Source organism: Grus americana, chromosome 10, assembly GCF_028858705.1.
Source record: "Grus americana isolate bGruAme1 chromosome 10, bGruAme1.mat, whole genome shotgun sequence".
Lineage (NCBI taxonomy): Eukaryota > Metazoa > Chordata > Aves > Gruiformes > Gruidae > Grus > Grus americana.
In genome coordinates, this window is record NC_072861.1 from 12,986,632 (window position 1) to 13,000,964 (window position 14,333).

The 14,333-nt window shown below is 38.9% G+C and overlaps 1 protein-coding gene across 4 annotated transcripts; it reads left to right on the forward strand.

Moving 5' to 3' along the window:
* Window positions 1–89: 89 nt before the first annotated feature.
* LOC129210690 (CDC42 small effector protein 2-B-like) lies at window positions 90–8,127 on the forward strand. 4 transcript variants are annotated; one of them, XM_054836758.1, is made up of 6 exons: window positions 90–340; window positions 2,482–3,017; window positions 3,800–3,934; window positions 4,563–4,776; window positions 5,193–5,294; window positions 5,839–8,127. In XM_054836758.1, the coding sequence occupies exons 4-6, from the start codon at window positions 4,723–4,725 to the stop codon at window positions 5,911–5,913; spliced, it is 231 nt and encodes a 76-aa protein (XP_054692733.1). In that variant the 5' UTR covers window positions 90–340; window positions 2,482–3,017; window positions 3,800–3,934; window positions 4,563–4,722; the 3' UTR covers window positions 5,914–8,127. The 4 variants fall into 4 exon arrangements, with proteins under 4 accessions (XP_054692733.1, XP_054692736.1, XP_054692735.1 ...); XM_054836761.1 differs by having other exon boundaries at window positions 2,486–3,017; XM_054836760.1 differs by having other exon boundaries at window positions 90–270.
* Window positions 8,128–14,333: the final 6,206 nt, after the last annotated feature.

The following is a 14,333-nucleotide window of genomic DNA, read 5'->3' on the forward strand; positions in this document are numbered from 1 at the left end:
CCAGCCAATGGAGAGCGAGCGACGCGAGGCCTCGCGGCTATTGGATAGGGCGCGTCCATTGACGCCCGATGGGGAGTCTGGTGGCGGTAGCGCAGTGTGGGTGCGGCGCGCCGGGTCCCGCGTCCTCTCCTCAGGCCCTGCGAGAACGGCCGCCGCGGGAGCCTCGGGGGGTCGGCCCCGCCGCCAGCGACAGCTCCGGCGGGCGGCTCGGTGCCGCCGGGCTCCTTCGCGGTGATAGCGAGGGGGCGCGCCCTGAGGAGGACGGAGCAGGTGTGGGTCCCGCCGCCGCCGCCCCCTCAGGCTGCGCTGCCCTCCATCGCCTGGCCCGTGGCGTGACTCCGTAAGGCAGGGCTGCTCCGAGTGGGAAAAGTTGGGAGGGAATCCTGCGAGCGCTGTGGTTTGCTCTGTGGCAGGGTGACCCCTGCAGTTTTCCAGAGGAAAATGCACCAGCAGTTGTACAAGCATCTTCTGCGTTCAAGGTCAAAATCTGTCCCTAGGCCGTGAAATTAGGGAGTTTTGCTGGGCGTGTAGAAGTTTGACCGGGAAACGGCGTGGAGGGTTTGTCTCCTGTAACCCGCAGGTCTCCAGAGAAGGGCAGTTCCCTACTCCTGTAACTGGAGGAGCGTTGCCTTGGCAGTTGCGTTTGTCCCCCGGCTGCGGGCTGACAGCGCTTGGATGCCTGCAGACTGCAGAAAACCCAAGGATGGGAAAGTGCTATGGCAGAGGGACTTTACCTCTTCTTGTTAAGGCTTTTTTCCCTTCTATGAAGAAATAAAATTTATGGTCACAGCCTCTTTTTTTTTTTTAATCTAATCTAAGTTTATTCTTAGCAACATTAAATTCCATAATTTACAAGCTAGTAACTCAGGTCAACATGTTTACAATATCAGTGGTTGGTGTGTTGCCAACCATTCAGCTCACTTCTCATCTTTTTGTGAGTTTTACTAATTTTCTTCTGGTAAGACTCCAGGCAAATCTCAGTTGATTTCTCTTGCAGTTATTTTTAACTTCCAAACAGAACACATAATTTGGTCTCTTGGCTTTTCTTCTTTTTTGAGGGAGGACGGACAGTTAGTTAAAAATACCTTTTTTTTTTCCATTTTGTGACTAAGCTAATTTCTGTTTTGCAATAGAGGATCTGTATTTTTTTGGTTAATTTTTTTTTAAATGTGTGTGTCTAGTTAGCTTTTAAATGGAGAAACTTCAAATCTCCTCAGAGGCTACACCTAAATTCCTTGGATTAACAATACCAACACACCTAGATTAATAGAGGTCTCAGGTAAAACCCTATTTTCAGCTTTTCATGAAAGTTCAGGATGGCAGAAAGCCAATACATAATCAGACTATATAATAGTGTTATTATGTAGTTTGAGGACTATATCTCAAACTCAATTTGTAATCTGTACATGTATTAATACAACCAAGATGCTATTTCCAAGCAGTTAAGCTTACTCTACAGCAGGATTTCAGCTGTTTGGCTCCAACGTTCTTCCAAATTCTTGTTAATTTATTGTTTTTTACTCTTCACCTTTCACTAAGCAAGATGCACTCTTCAAGTTTTGTGCTGAAAACTAATTTTTGATCTAGAAATGCAAGTTCCACTGGTTTTTACCATACCTTGCCATTCCCATATGTAAACATACAGCTGTTTCACTATTTTAACATGACATAAATATCACATTGGCAAAGTCAGGATAATGAACAAATTACAAGCACAGCGGTTTTTGGAAGGGCAATTAGGCTGAAATATGCTTCGCTCACCTCAATTCAGTACTGAGAGAGCTGGAATGAAAATTACAATAACTGAACTCAGAAGTTATCACAATTTAACAACTTGGTTGAGGCAGGATGAAGGCAGCTTTAGTCTGACGTGATAATGTACGCTAACTTCACACTCATTGTCTTTCACTAGTAGCTCAGAGTCAAGGATTTGTCATGATCAGACCTTAAGTCTAAAGAATAGATATGTTCAGTGGATGTTATTTATCAAGATTACTGTGCATGTCTCATGTCTGTGGAAAGGGAGGATTCTTTTGTTTTGATTCAGGCAAACATTTTCCACCTCATACAGAACTGATGTTTTGTTAGTAAAATACAAAATATTTTGAGTACTTTTTAATGCACAGCAATGGTAGAAAAAATTGTATGTTATGCTCAGTAAAGTATATCTAAACATTCATAAAGCTCTCAGGCACTTTAAGGCTACGGACTGGAGAATGGCTGTGTATCCTGCCCGTTGCATTCAACATCTGTGTCTGCGTGTGCTAGCCATTTCCCTGGCCCTTTGTCTCTCTCTCCTCGATGATACTGCTGCTATGGTGAAAAATAGAGAGAAAGAACAACAGGATATTGTCCAATTCTGGTCTGTGTGCCAATGGTGACAAAATGTTGTTTTCTCCTCAGTTTGGGGATTCTTGTTGGCTTTTATTAGTCCTGGGCCAGCCTGAACACATTAAGATTTTTTTTTTTAAATTCTTCCAGTTAGTGTGGAAACCTTGAGTCCCTAGGAGGAAGGTGGTGCCCTGTGCCCTGGCACAGACAGTCCCATCCTGGAGGATGATACTCTGACTCATGCAGAGGAAAAGAAGAGTTCTGTTGCAAAACACAACAGGAAGACGTCCCACGCTGCTGTGTGCCAGGAGGACACCTACAGAGCTGCCGCAGGGGTGGAAGTGAGCCACAGGCTGTATGGATAGTGCTGAGAAAACTGCACGGCTGCACAAATCTGACGCCAAACTAGGGCACTATTTTCGGTTTCCGTTCTGCTTTTCTGACACCTGTAGGTAAGCGTGAAGCGCACAACAGACTTCTGCAGCACCTTACAGAGCAAAGGAACTGTGGCAAGGCATGGAGACACGGCAAAGCGTTCTTGCTTAGCAATCAGGATTAATTATAACCCAGGAATACGAACTGTAAATGCGCTGGAGTTGCCCAGACAGGAGCTGGCTGTGTGTCAGCACTTGAATGAGGACGTACCATCCCATCAGGACTCCCTGGGAGCAGGAGGTAACACCCAGGTACGCACAGAGCCCCACGGGGGTAGATGGCCAAATGCTGGGGGGTATGGCAGAAGGAGAGCAGGCATTCAACCATTATTTTGGGATGGGGATGTTTCTCTATCTAATTTGATGCTCATCTCAGTCAGTCTGCTTTCAAAATAGGCTGTTAGTGTACAGTGACACACTTTCTGATTATTGAGACAATCTTAGCTTTGATACAGTCTCCTTAACATGAAATAAACCCAGAAGATCTGCAACTAATGTGCAGTCAAAAGCTTTGGCATCTGCATATTCTTATGGTTGTGTGGGCCACTGTCCTTTCTTTGCTGCACCCAAACAAGGCATCAGTGGTGTTAAAGACCATTGTGAGAGGATGAAGTGAGGTGAAAAAATGATAATTGAGCCAGAAAATGAGTTGTGTTAAAACCACCCAGGATAAAGTGGAATAACATATGACACATTCTGCAATAATGTATCATATAGGCCACCTAGAGCTGAGGCAAACGTAACAAACGCTTTGAAAGATAAGTGGCAGAAATTTAAAAAAATCTGCTTGAAGTGTGAGAAGTGATGAAGTGTAAGAAAACCACAAAGGTGAAAGAAATAGATGTGCTAATTACATAATTGTGGGACTGCATAAGAAATGCCTGTGAATGGGGAAGCTTATGCTGTTTGGTTGTGAAGACTTCAGTGGGGATTCAGAAAGGCTGAATTGATGAAGCTGTAACTTCTCTTAAGCTGTAAGCTTTTTTAAAAAAAAAAAACCCTTTACCAATTAATGTGTTATAATATTGTTTCAGTGATCTGGAGTGTGAGAAAGTTGATATGAAAGACTACTCTGTAGCCCTGGGTTTGATTTGAAGGAAGGTATTACAAGAAATCAGCAACCACTAAAAAAGTTGGTTTTCATCATAGCTTCAGGGCACTTAAAGTCGGTGAGTTTCCTGGTTGTGTCTCAGGAGTGCTGTGTTAGTAGTCTTATACATTCTGGGAAGCTCTGTCTGATGAACAGTTTCTGTTGCTGATATACAAAGCTCTCTTTCTTTTTTTTTTTTTTTCCTCTTTTAAGGGCTTTTTGGAGTTGTAGAATACTCTTTTCTTTGAGCTTTCCTGTGTCTAGGAAGAGTAACTATATCAGATGTAAAAAGGAAACTTCTATTTGCACCTGTTTGTAAATGTTAGGCTTTCAATCTGTTGTACTTCAAAGCTATTTTCTTTTGAAATACTAAATAGTTCCTAAGCATTGGCTAGCTCTGCTTACAACCAGATCATGGACTGTAAAACAAGACCTGACTTAATTCTAGCATTGCTTTTATTATGCTTCTGTAAAGAAACTAGAACTTAAACTACTGTCTGTTTGGGAGTAAATGTGCAGACTTCTTAACCCTGATTTCTGACATGAACATACTGATTTTTAAATTGATGCTATTCTTCTGTCTAGGTATGCTTTAAGAATTTTACAGTCTTGTTTTAGTCCTCTGAAATATCTATTGCTCAATAACTTGTATAAGACTTTGATATATTTTAGTATAAATTTAAATGATAATAATAATTTCTTTGCAGGTGTACTCATCAGATGCTTTCTGTGATCTTTATCAGTGAATCTGCACAAGCAATTCCTTCTTCAACTCACTTTAGGAACTGCATCTTGGTCCTTGTACTGCTTTAACTCCCATAGAAATAATTACACTTAACAAGACCTTATCACCTACTGAAAAACATAATGACAGAATTCCTGGTTTGTTTTAACTGGTGCAATGGTGAACAGCCCCAGCCGGTAGGTAGATGCACAACTGCCATCCTTTATCAGATTTTAAATTTTGTCTTTCAGTTATGTGGAAAACACTTTCATTGCCATGTTGTTTTAATTAGTTTGGACTAATTAATGCAAAAGCTAAAACCGGACCTGTTATCAATGTCTAAACTATGTATGTTTTGTCAGAAACTTTGTCTGTGTGACCACTTGCAGTTCTTAGGCTCTGACTTTCCAACATTAAAGAAAGTTTTTACTAAAATTCAGTTAGCAATAATAAAAGTGACTTTGACCCTTTCTTACTGCAAACACTCTGAAAATTAGGGGTCAGTCTTTTTTTTCTTTCTTTTTTCTTTTTTTTTTAAACTCAGCTGCCTGTTTCTGTCTGAAAGCTGCTCGTGTTTTCTGAACAGAGACCTAAGATGTCTTCTCTCTTATAGAAGAGGCGTCGGAGACTGGACCGGAATATGATAGGAGAACCAATGAACTTTGTACACACTGCACATGTTGGGGCAAGAGAGATGAGTAGTGACTATTCATCAGTAAGTGCGCGCCTCTTGGATAAGCAGAAATCTCCACTCAGTAACCTGTAGAGCAGGTAGCTAATAAAATACTAGATAATTGTAAGAGAGAAAAATCTGACTACCTTTTTTTTTTTTTTTTTCATCAGAAGAACAGCATCAGAACAGAACTGTCCTTTGATTTGTAAACATAAGATACTGTGGAAGATATATTCAGCAAGAATTGCTTATTTCCCCAGTATCTTTACACATGATGAGAACCTTTTGGATAAGGATTCTGTGGATGCACTTGATACTAGGTCCAGATAACAGATCACCCTCAAGTCAAAACTGTGCCAGGGTGAGGGATGTAAGAATAAGTGGATTTTAGATAGCAAGACCCATCTCGTGCACAGATTTAAAACAGCATTTAACAATTCTGTGTTTAGTTGTAATTTCTCCCTACTCCCAGGGACCGAGCACTGTAAACATATGGTTCATCTGCCTCATCAAATTGGTGCTTTTAATAATTGCTCTGGCAACCAGACTTTGTAAGATGCTTATCGTAAATTATTTTTTTTTCAAGGCTGTATCAATTCAGGACCACATGAAGTCTAAAGGTGGCTACACAAATGGCACTTCTGCGACTGTTGAGATATAGGAAACTGAGAGAAGGCTGAAATCTGCTCTGTCTTATGAGGACCCCCTGGACTGTGCTTTCATATTCTCTAAGCCTCTTTATCATGGAGTAGAGAGAGAACTTGAATTATAAATAGGTTAGTGCAAGCTTTGGTGTTTTTTGCACAATAGCTTCTGAAGGAGTTATTGTAAATTATTCTTAAAATGATCTGTCATGGTAGCGTTGTAGTAGCAACTGTAATTTGCACTGTAGATGACTTTCTAGCTGTGCCTCAAAAACCTCACAAAATTGTCTTGTAGGATGGGATTGGAAGTCAGTATGAATTGTCTGGGGTTTTGGTCTCTGTCTTTTTTTTTTTTCCCCTCAAGAAATGCAGAGGTTGATTTAACTGGAAAACATCATGTGTGAACTTCTTACATGGGCTAAATGGAATTGCTAAGTAGGATCTTGTAGCCTGTAATAAAACTTTGGGCCTAATTTTTTGATGGCTTACAACCTAATGCATAAATCTACTGAGCTGCACTTTGGTGTCTTTTTTTAATGTCTCTTCATGGTGAATGAACTCCTAATGCAGTATAATTAGCTGAGTCTGCAAACCCCAGTGAAACTTCTGCCTTGCTGTGATAATGCTTTTGGAGCTAAAAATGTAAGTTTTGTAAACATACTCTCAAATGAGGCTTAGAAAAACAGATGTTTCTCTCAATTACTGGGCTGCTTCCCTTCCATACATGCAGTAGTGTGACTGACAGGTATTACTACCACAGAGCTAATAAAATGTACCAGTTAACTTCAAGTGGTGCTACAATATGCTCCAATTGTGCTAATTTTGCATGAGTACTATTGAATTTTAAACTAAAGATCACTCTCTGTTACCTATCTGTAACAGTAACTACACAGGACTTCAAGGGGTATCTCACTTGTCTTTCTGGCTCCTTAATTTCAAGACTTTTTTTTTTTTTTAGATTAACTGAATTTTTTCTTGTATATGCTTTTAAATGATATGGTTTAAATAAAACTGTGATTTAAGTGATACAGCCATGTGAAGGACAAAAACTTAAAGAATATTGTGAGAACTTGCAGGAGAACATTAAATGGAAACAGTGTCTTGCAGAGTTCTAGCACTTCATAAATACAGATATTTAGCCATAACCAAACTACAGTTTATCACTTGGCTCTCATTCATCTTTCTATTAAGTGATATGAAATACTGCAGAAGTAGAGCTAGAGCTAGGTGGTTTTTTGCCCAATCACTGGCAACTGTTCCCAAACTCAAAATTTTGAATGACTGCCAGTTCAGAAACTTGGGAAATCTGCTTGCTGTCATGGGATTAACTAAAAACAAGTGTTCAAATTACTGCTAATTCAGCACCAGTTATGCTGGAAGTCAGTGGAGCGCTCTCCTTCTTGCTCTAGGCATAAGATCAGTTATGAACTTTTTACCATTTAAAAAAAAATCCTTATTTTTGAATTAGAATACATGCTGTATTTTAATATATCTTAAAATTAGCATGAATTAGCCATGCACTTAGCTTTTTAAGGTCTTTTCATATGTCTGTCTTCTAACTTCAGATGCAGTCCAACAGCCTAGTTAAGATACGGAGTTCAAAGAAACTAAATCCTGTGTACTGTTGAGGAAGCATAAAGTGGCCAAATTGTTTTAAAGAATAACTCTAAATTCATCTGTTATTAGATTGAGTTCATGCATTCATTGGTCCATACTTGCCCAGAAAGAATAGTGGTAGGACAACTGTCTTGAAGAAAAAGGGCTGTATTAACACTGTAAGAAAACAAATTGAACAGGAGTTTGTAAGACTCATTCATGTGTTTAAGATTAGTGGTATATGCATAACTAGAAATGAAAAAGTTTGTGATCTTGTCAGTTCTTCTTTCTAAAAATAAACCAACAGAGATAATTTTGTTACTAAACCCTTATTTATAGAAAAATCCTAGTTTTCATTACGTAAACCAAGCAGCATTATCTGGTGTAAAATTAATCTGTTTTCCTCAGCCTATATAGTATTAACTAGGACCATATTAAAGTTAACTAAGTTTTTGCATTATTAAAAGGAAATGTTTTGCTATTGCATTAAAGGTGCCATTACTTTTAAAATCTAAACAAACATAAAAGCATGTCTTGGGTATTTTTTGCTGTATATTTAGAAACATTATCTAGCTGTAATCTTTCATGTAACTCAGCATGAGCCTATCTTGGTTATAATAAATCTGTTGAACTAGGCACTTGCACTCTTCTCATATTGTGAAAATCTTGGTATTTTTCTCTGCACTGAAAACCTGTGGGTCAGACGGATGGATCAGCATGGCTTGAACCTTTATTGCACAAAATCAAATATCTCCACTAGGGAGCACAATTTTACATCGAGTCTCTTCTCTCTGCTCTATACAAGCTATTACTCCAGTGAGGTTGTTTTGGGTTTGGAGTTTTTTTTGTTTGGGTAGGTTGGTTGGTTTTTTAACTTGGCTGGGATAAAATAGAGCAAATGAGACCAAAGGATCAAACTTGTTAATCCACCTTGCAGGCTGTGAAGACCTTGTATCAACACAATGTGGCAATGAAACATTACTGCTCTGAGTTGATGGCGTTTTATGGTTTCTTTTTGTAGTTGAAAGTAAAATAACTTGCAAGTGGAACAGGATCAAGTCTTTCATGTGTAGTCTGGCAAAGTCTTAGCATAAAAAAAAGGGGGGGGGGCGAATTTCTCTGCTAGGCTTTACTGACTATCCCATAACGTTGTATAAATCTGTAGTCAGTATATAGAAAAGGTATTTGGCTTTTTCACAACCTAATATGTCATTTTACCTCCTGTAGCAGCTTGATAACAATTACGTAGTGTTATGCTATGTTCCAAGTTAGCCTGTAATATGATAACTTGCAACCCAGGCATGTAGCACTATTCCTTTGTATGGTCTTGCCATATTGGACTACCAGGTGCTTCTGTAGCTTCTACGCTGTATAGACAAGAAATGTTTGAGAGATTAATAAATACCCTTAATCTTACTGTGCCAGCGAGAATAAGCATAATCTGACAATGCCAAATTCCACAGAGGTGTGGTTATAAAACTCATTATATGTTACTAAATACAGTAACACTGAAAAAAAAAGTAAAATCTGTCAGTGAAAGATGATCACATGGCTGCTCTTGATTGTGTTTGGATTTACTTTGCTATCAGCACTGTGACACTGCCATAAAAACCCAACAATTGAAGATAAGAATGATCTTGTCTGCCTTTTGTAATCGCTGTGGAGATAGACGAGATGAACTGCAGGAAGAAAACAGTGCTGTGTTACAGTGGTGTCAAAAAGATCTCTGGTGAGTAGGTTCCTGTAAGGTTTCCAGATACTTTGTGGTTCTGCAAACTTCATTGGTCAAGAATCTCGGGCAGTTCTTTCAATGATACTGTGCTATGAAATCATACAGATAAAGTTAGGCAGTCAGGGAATATGAGGTAGAAGCTACATCTTCCTAGCTTTGTATCTTTTTCTCTCAGGAGAACAAACTCTTCAGTGGGCCTGATTAAAAAGAGTATTTGCAGTACTCTGGTTTACTAGGTTATGCTTCTAGTTTATGGCTCCTGAAGGTAGACTTTGAATTCTAAAGCCTGTAAGACAGGTGAATCACACGCTAGGGGTTAATATCAAGTGTGGAGTCCCGAAATAAAAATATCTATCTGATTCATTAGATTGGCTTCAGGGCAGAAAACAAAGACTAACCATAAATAGAATGTTTTTCTAAAAGCAAGGCTGCTTGTAATAAATATTTCTTATTTATTTTTAAAAATAAGTGGAGACTTGCATTTTTAACTCCTTGCTATTGTAGTACCACTCTTATTATGTACCTTTCTGTCTTGATACAGGGACTGGATCAATAGAGTTTAGACCCAAAGTAGCAGTTAATGCTTGAAATTCAAATTTTTAGATGCTTACCTCTGCAGTTGAAGTCCCTGTGCACCTAAAGAGAGGTTGGTGCTTGGGCTTCTGCAGACAAACTGCCCTTTCTTTGTACACGGTGATTTGTCTGGCACACAAGGCCCAAGTTCCTTACATCAGTGGTTCTCCTGTTGATATTCATGTATTCATGTGGTTACAGTGTATTTGTAAAAGATTTCCTAGTCCTGTACAGAATAGGTCCTCTCTAGGAACTGGTGTGTTGGACAGTTGTTTCCTCAAAAGAGCATTAAGCTGTGGAGTTACTTAAACTTACCGCTACCTGCGGCTCTGAGCCAGTTTTGTTCTTTGCTGCGTGAAAGCATGAAGTCTCCTTGTTACTGTTTAATTCTTCATACTCCAGAGGAAGGTGGTCAGAGAGGCTAATGGCTTGATTGGGAACTACAGAAAAATGAGATGTAGAGGTGAGGCAGGTTTAGAAGCCATGGAAAGGCAATGTGGTATATGTTTAAGGAATGAGCAGGGAGCAGAACATGTGCATGTTAATGTTTATTATCTGCAAGGCACAGGACAGCTTTGTTGATACCAATTGGAAAATACTCGTAATGTGTGTGTAATTGGTATATGGAGGAAATTGGGCACTTAAACGCATGACTAAGCTGGGACTTTGAGACACAGATTGCCAATGTAACTTTAATGGATGGTAGTATACTCCTCCCGGAGTGGCTACAAAGCTGTTTTCAGAAAGTATGGAGCCATCCAGACAGCTAGCTTTGGTTTCAGCAGTTGCAGACTGATAGCACATACATGTCTGGAAGACAAGATGGCACATTTTTTCTGATGAATGTAAGGTTGTAGATGTTCTAAATGCTGAGGCCTGCTGCACTCAACACTACCTCCATGGAACACAAATCAAAATTTAGAGTTAATACAAAATAGCAGCAGTAAAAGGGTATTTGCCTTCAGTCCACTGTGCTGCTAAAACTTCAGGAAAATTAACTAGATCCATCTGATATTCCACTTCCAGGCGGTGGGAGGGTATGATGGATTGGAGCTGAAAGGTCATGAAGAATTCCTTGTGCCTGGGAAGGTTTGCGTACTGTTCTCCTCTGTTCTCTGCAGGCTGAGGTTCCAGGAGGTCACCATGGCCACACCAGATTTCCATTAAGACCTTTTCTCCCAATGCTATGTAGAGAAAGAAAACTTGAAAGAAAATAGTGAAAGCACTTTGAGTAGGCAGGGACATTACTAGTATGTGTTCTCGTTCCAAAAAAGGTCCCAACTTGAGGTGCTCAATACTGAACTAGGACTGCTGTCTTCACCTGGGAACTTAGATGAGCAAGCTCATGTTATAATAAAAGGCTGTGCCCTTTCAGGGAGAGCGGGGTGTGCGGAGGCACCCATGGCGTGGTGTGCTTTGGCCTCTGTATCGCCAAAGCCCGGCCCTAACTGGCTGATCAAGCATTGCGGTATGGCTACCAAACGCCTTGTGGTACTTGTTCCGTACATCCTGTTTCTGCGCATCCTGTTAGTGTGACCAAAACCCTAAAATGTTACCCAAAAACATAGTTCAAATGGGAGGAAGTTCTCTTAACCTAGTTTTAATCCTGTTTAGAAGAGAGTAGTAACAGCTGGACAAGAACAACAACTTTGAGGTGTCTGTTGAGACCTCTACAGTAAATTACTCAAGGCCACAAAGCTGTATTGAAACTACTTTACTCAGTGAACATTTTTTTTTGTTGTTATTAAAGCAATGTAAATGGGAAGAATATTCTCTTCATAACAAATTTTAAGTTTCCTCTGGTGTTTGCATATAAATCCAAACTGAACAAAATCAAGGTTATTATTACTAAGGGCCCGCCCTAATTCAGGGGCAAAAAAAAAGTTGAATTATGTCTTTTACTGTTTTAATATATATGTATATTATATTTAAACCTTCACCTTATATAATGTGGAAGGAAATAATCCATTCTTTTAAAGTGGAATTAATATGATTGCTCTGGCTTACTGGAAGTTAAAAAAATGGACTTAAAAATCTATATTTAAACCACTGAGAGAGAATTTGGTGTTCTTTTAAAGCTGATGTTGGCCTCTACAAGTGGATGAGTAACTAATTTCAGATTCTTCATCAAAGAGCTAGAAAAAGTGTTTGGTTACAGGATTTTTTATATATATATATATAAAATAGTGTATTTACATGCATCTGATCTTGCTGGTGCTTAAGACAGACATGTACATTTTACATAACTTACCTGAGCTGAGTCTAAAGGTGAATGAAGTCATACTGATAACCAGTAATTAATTTCTTCAGTGAGCTGAAGGATTCATAGATCAGGCAAAATAGTGGCACTTATTCTAGACAGAAATCTATTTTTTAAAAAATGATCTAATATATGAAAGTTTGAAAGTCCAGTCTCAATGTGAGCTGAAGCGGCATATTAATGGTGAAACTAATATGTTTTTAAATGCAGTTACCCACGTTTACCCTTGCAGTCTCTACCACCAGGAAATATTAAAACCTGATTCAATACCTCTGAGGGTGTGATACAAGCTTCAAAATATAATTGAAAAGTAAGGTTTACAGTCCTTATTAGTGCATGGTAATGTCACCTTGCTGCATAATGGTATATGAGGAAGGTTTCCAGTAGTTTCTTTCAACTACTTTAAACATCACCTTTGAAAATGCATTTGAATTGGCTGTTCTTTCTGGTGCATAATATGCAGTGAACTAGGGTATCTCTTGCTTGCATAGATTGATATTTACTGGTGTTCAGGCTGTTAGTACATGGGGAAAAATTGCTAGGCATGTGTTTTGAATTAATAAACAATTCTTAAATACCAGTCTTTCTATGTTTTGGATCACTTCCTTGCCAGGAGATAGAGGTCCCGTCAGGCTGTTGCACATGTCCTCATTACTTGCCATGTGTGTATGTCTCTCAGAGAAGGCAGGTTTCAGTAACAAAGGTCCCAGTGTCACTTTACTCAAAAGGTTTCACACTGCTATCTTGCTGTCTTGTTCCAGGCTCCAGCCAAAAAGCTGTGGAAATATGAAGCACTGAAAGAGTTTATAGAATGGGGTAAATTTTTCCTTGGTGAAGCCACTTCCTTTTGCTTATCACCTGCTTCATTCTGCCCTATTACTCTACCGCCCACTATATTTCTTACAAATACATTTACATTCAGTATTTGGGTCAGTGTGTTCTCTTCTTAGAAATTAATACAACATATCAAAAATTCCTTCATCCCTTTGAATCTTGTGTATTGATTAATGACCACCAAATCCTCTCTTTACTGACTTTTGTATGACATAACTGTTTAGTGAGCAGAGTCTAGTCCCTTTTACAATCTTAGTCTTTAAAAATTATGCAATATGTTTTCTCTTAACTACCTAATGCTGATAGCCACCCTCCCAAATCTGCCTATATAACAAGGCAACTATTTTGTTTATGGTATTTTATGCAAAATTAACAGAATTAGACAGTAATTCAAAGTGAAGCTAATGGAAGAGCAAATTTAATTGCATAAGGAGATACAGCAAAAGGAATGGAAAAAGGCACATTGGTTAAGATAAGTTTACTCAAAAGCCGAGAGGCTGATAAATATGAAAAAAAACATAAAGTAGCACTTAATGCAATGGGAGAGTCAGGACAATGGCCTTGGAATGGAAGATGTTTTGGATGTCTTTCCTTATGAGTCAAATAATTTGTGTTTAGAAGTGTGCATATGTGGAGGAAAACAGGCAAGGGGAAGAAAGGGATAATTTCATTATCCCTTTGAAAAGGATTTAAAATATGTATTGTATTATTCCAGCAGTTTATTTTCTGTGCTAATGGTTATTTAGCTTCAGTTTCCACTTCTAACTAACGTGTTCAAAGCCTACATTAAACGTCTCTGTTCCTTAATGCTTTAGGAATGCCTGAGTTGAGTCACAGATTTTATTTCATGTTGATGTTTTGGTTGGGAAAGGGATTTTTCTGAGTGTAGTGTTGCTCTTCCTTTCTCTGATGGAAATAATTATGGTGGTATAGAAAGTATGCAATTCTTGGTGCAGATTTTTAGTATCTTACACTGATTATGGGTAGAAACTATACTGTTCACTCCAAATAAGCATTTTTCAGGTTTAAAACTGGAAAAAAGGAGGATCCTTTAGACTTTGAAGTCATTCTTCAGGCTCTGAAGGTCTTTATAACCTAGTTTTCTTCTGCCTGGGATTGGAAATAATATCTATGAATAATTTTTTTTCCTCATAGTGCTGAAATTTGAGACTAAATCATCTGGTTTTAGTTTTGGTTACACATTAATGATAAAAATTAGGGACAACTTCAGGTGCCAATAAAGATTACCTAAGAAGTTTTTATTGATGTGCTGAATGAACTGCCCAGTTCTGAGCTAACATTAGGGCTCTTCAGTACAGGTATTTCTACCTGTGCAGTCCCACTGGACTGAGGGGAATGTGTTTAATGTAAGAGGTTTACACAATTATCTTCAAACATACATGAAGGCAGGGGAGATCAAACCAAACATACACTTTTTGGGA

Coding starts and splice junctions, on each gene's coding strand:
- LOC129210690 (XM_054836758.1), top strand. CDS start 4,723: ATGACAGAATTCCTGGTTTGTTTTAACTGGTGCAATGGTGAACAGCCC. Junction 4,777..5,192: donor ATGGTGAACAGCCCCAGCCG/GTAGGTAGATGC, acceptor TCTCTCTTATAG/AAGAGGCGTCGGAGACTGGA. Junction 5,295..5,838: donor TGAGTAGTGACTATTCATCA/GTAAGTGCGCGC, acceptor TTTTTTTTCAAG/GCTGTATCAATTCAGGACCA.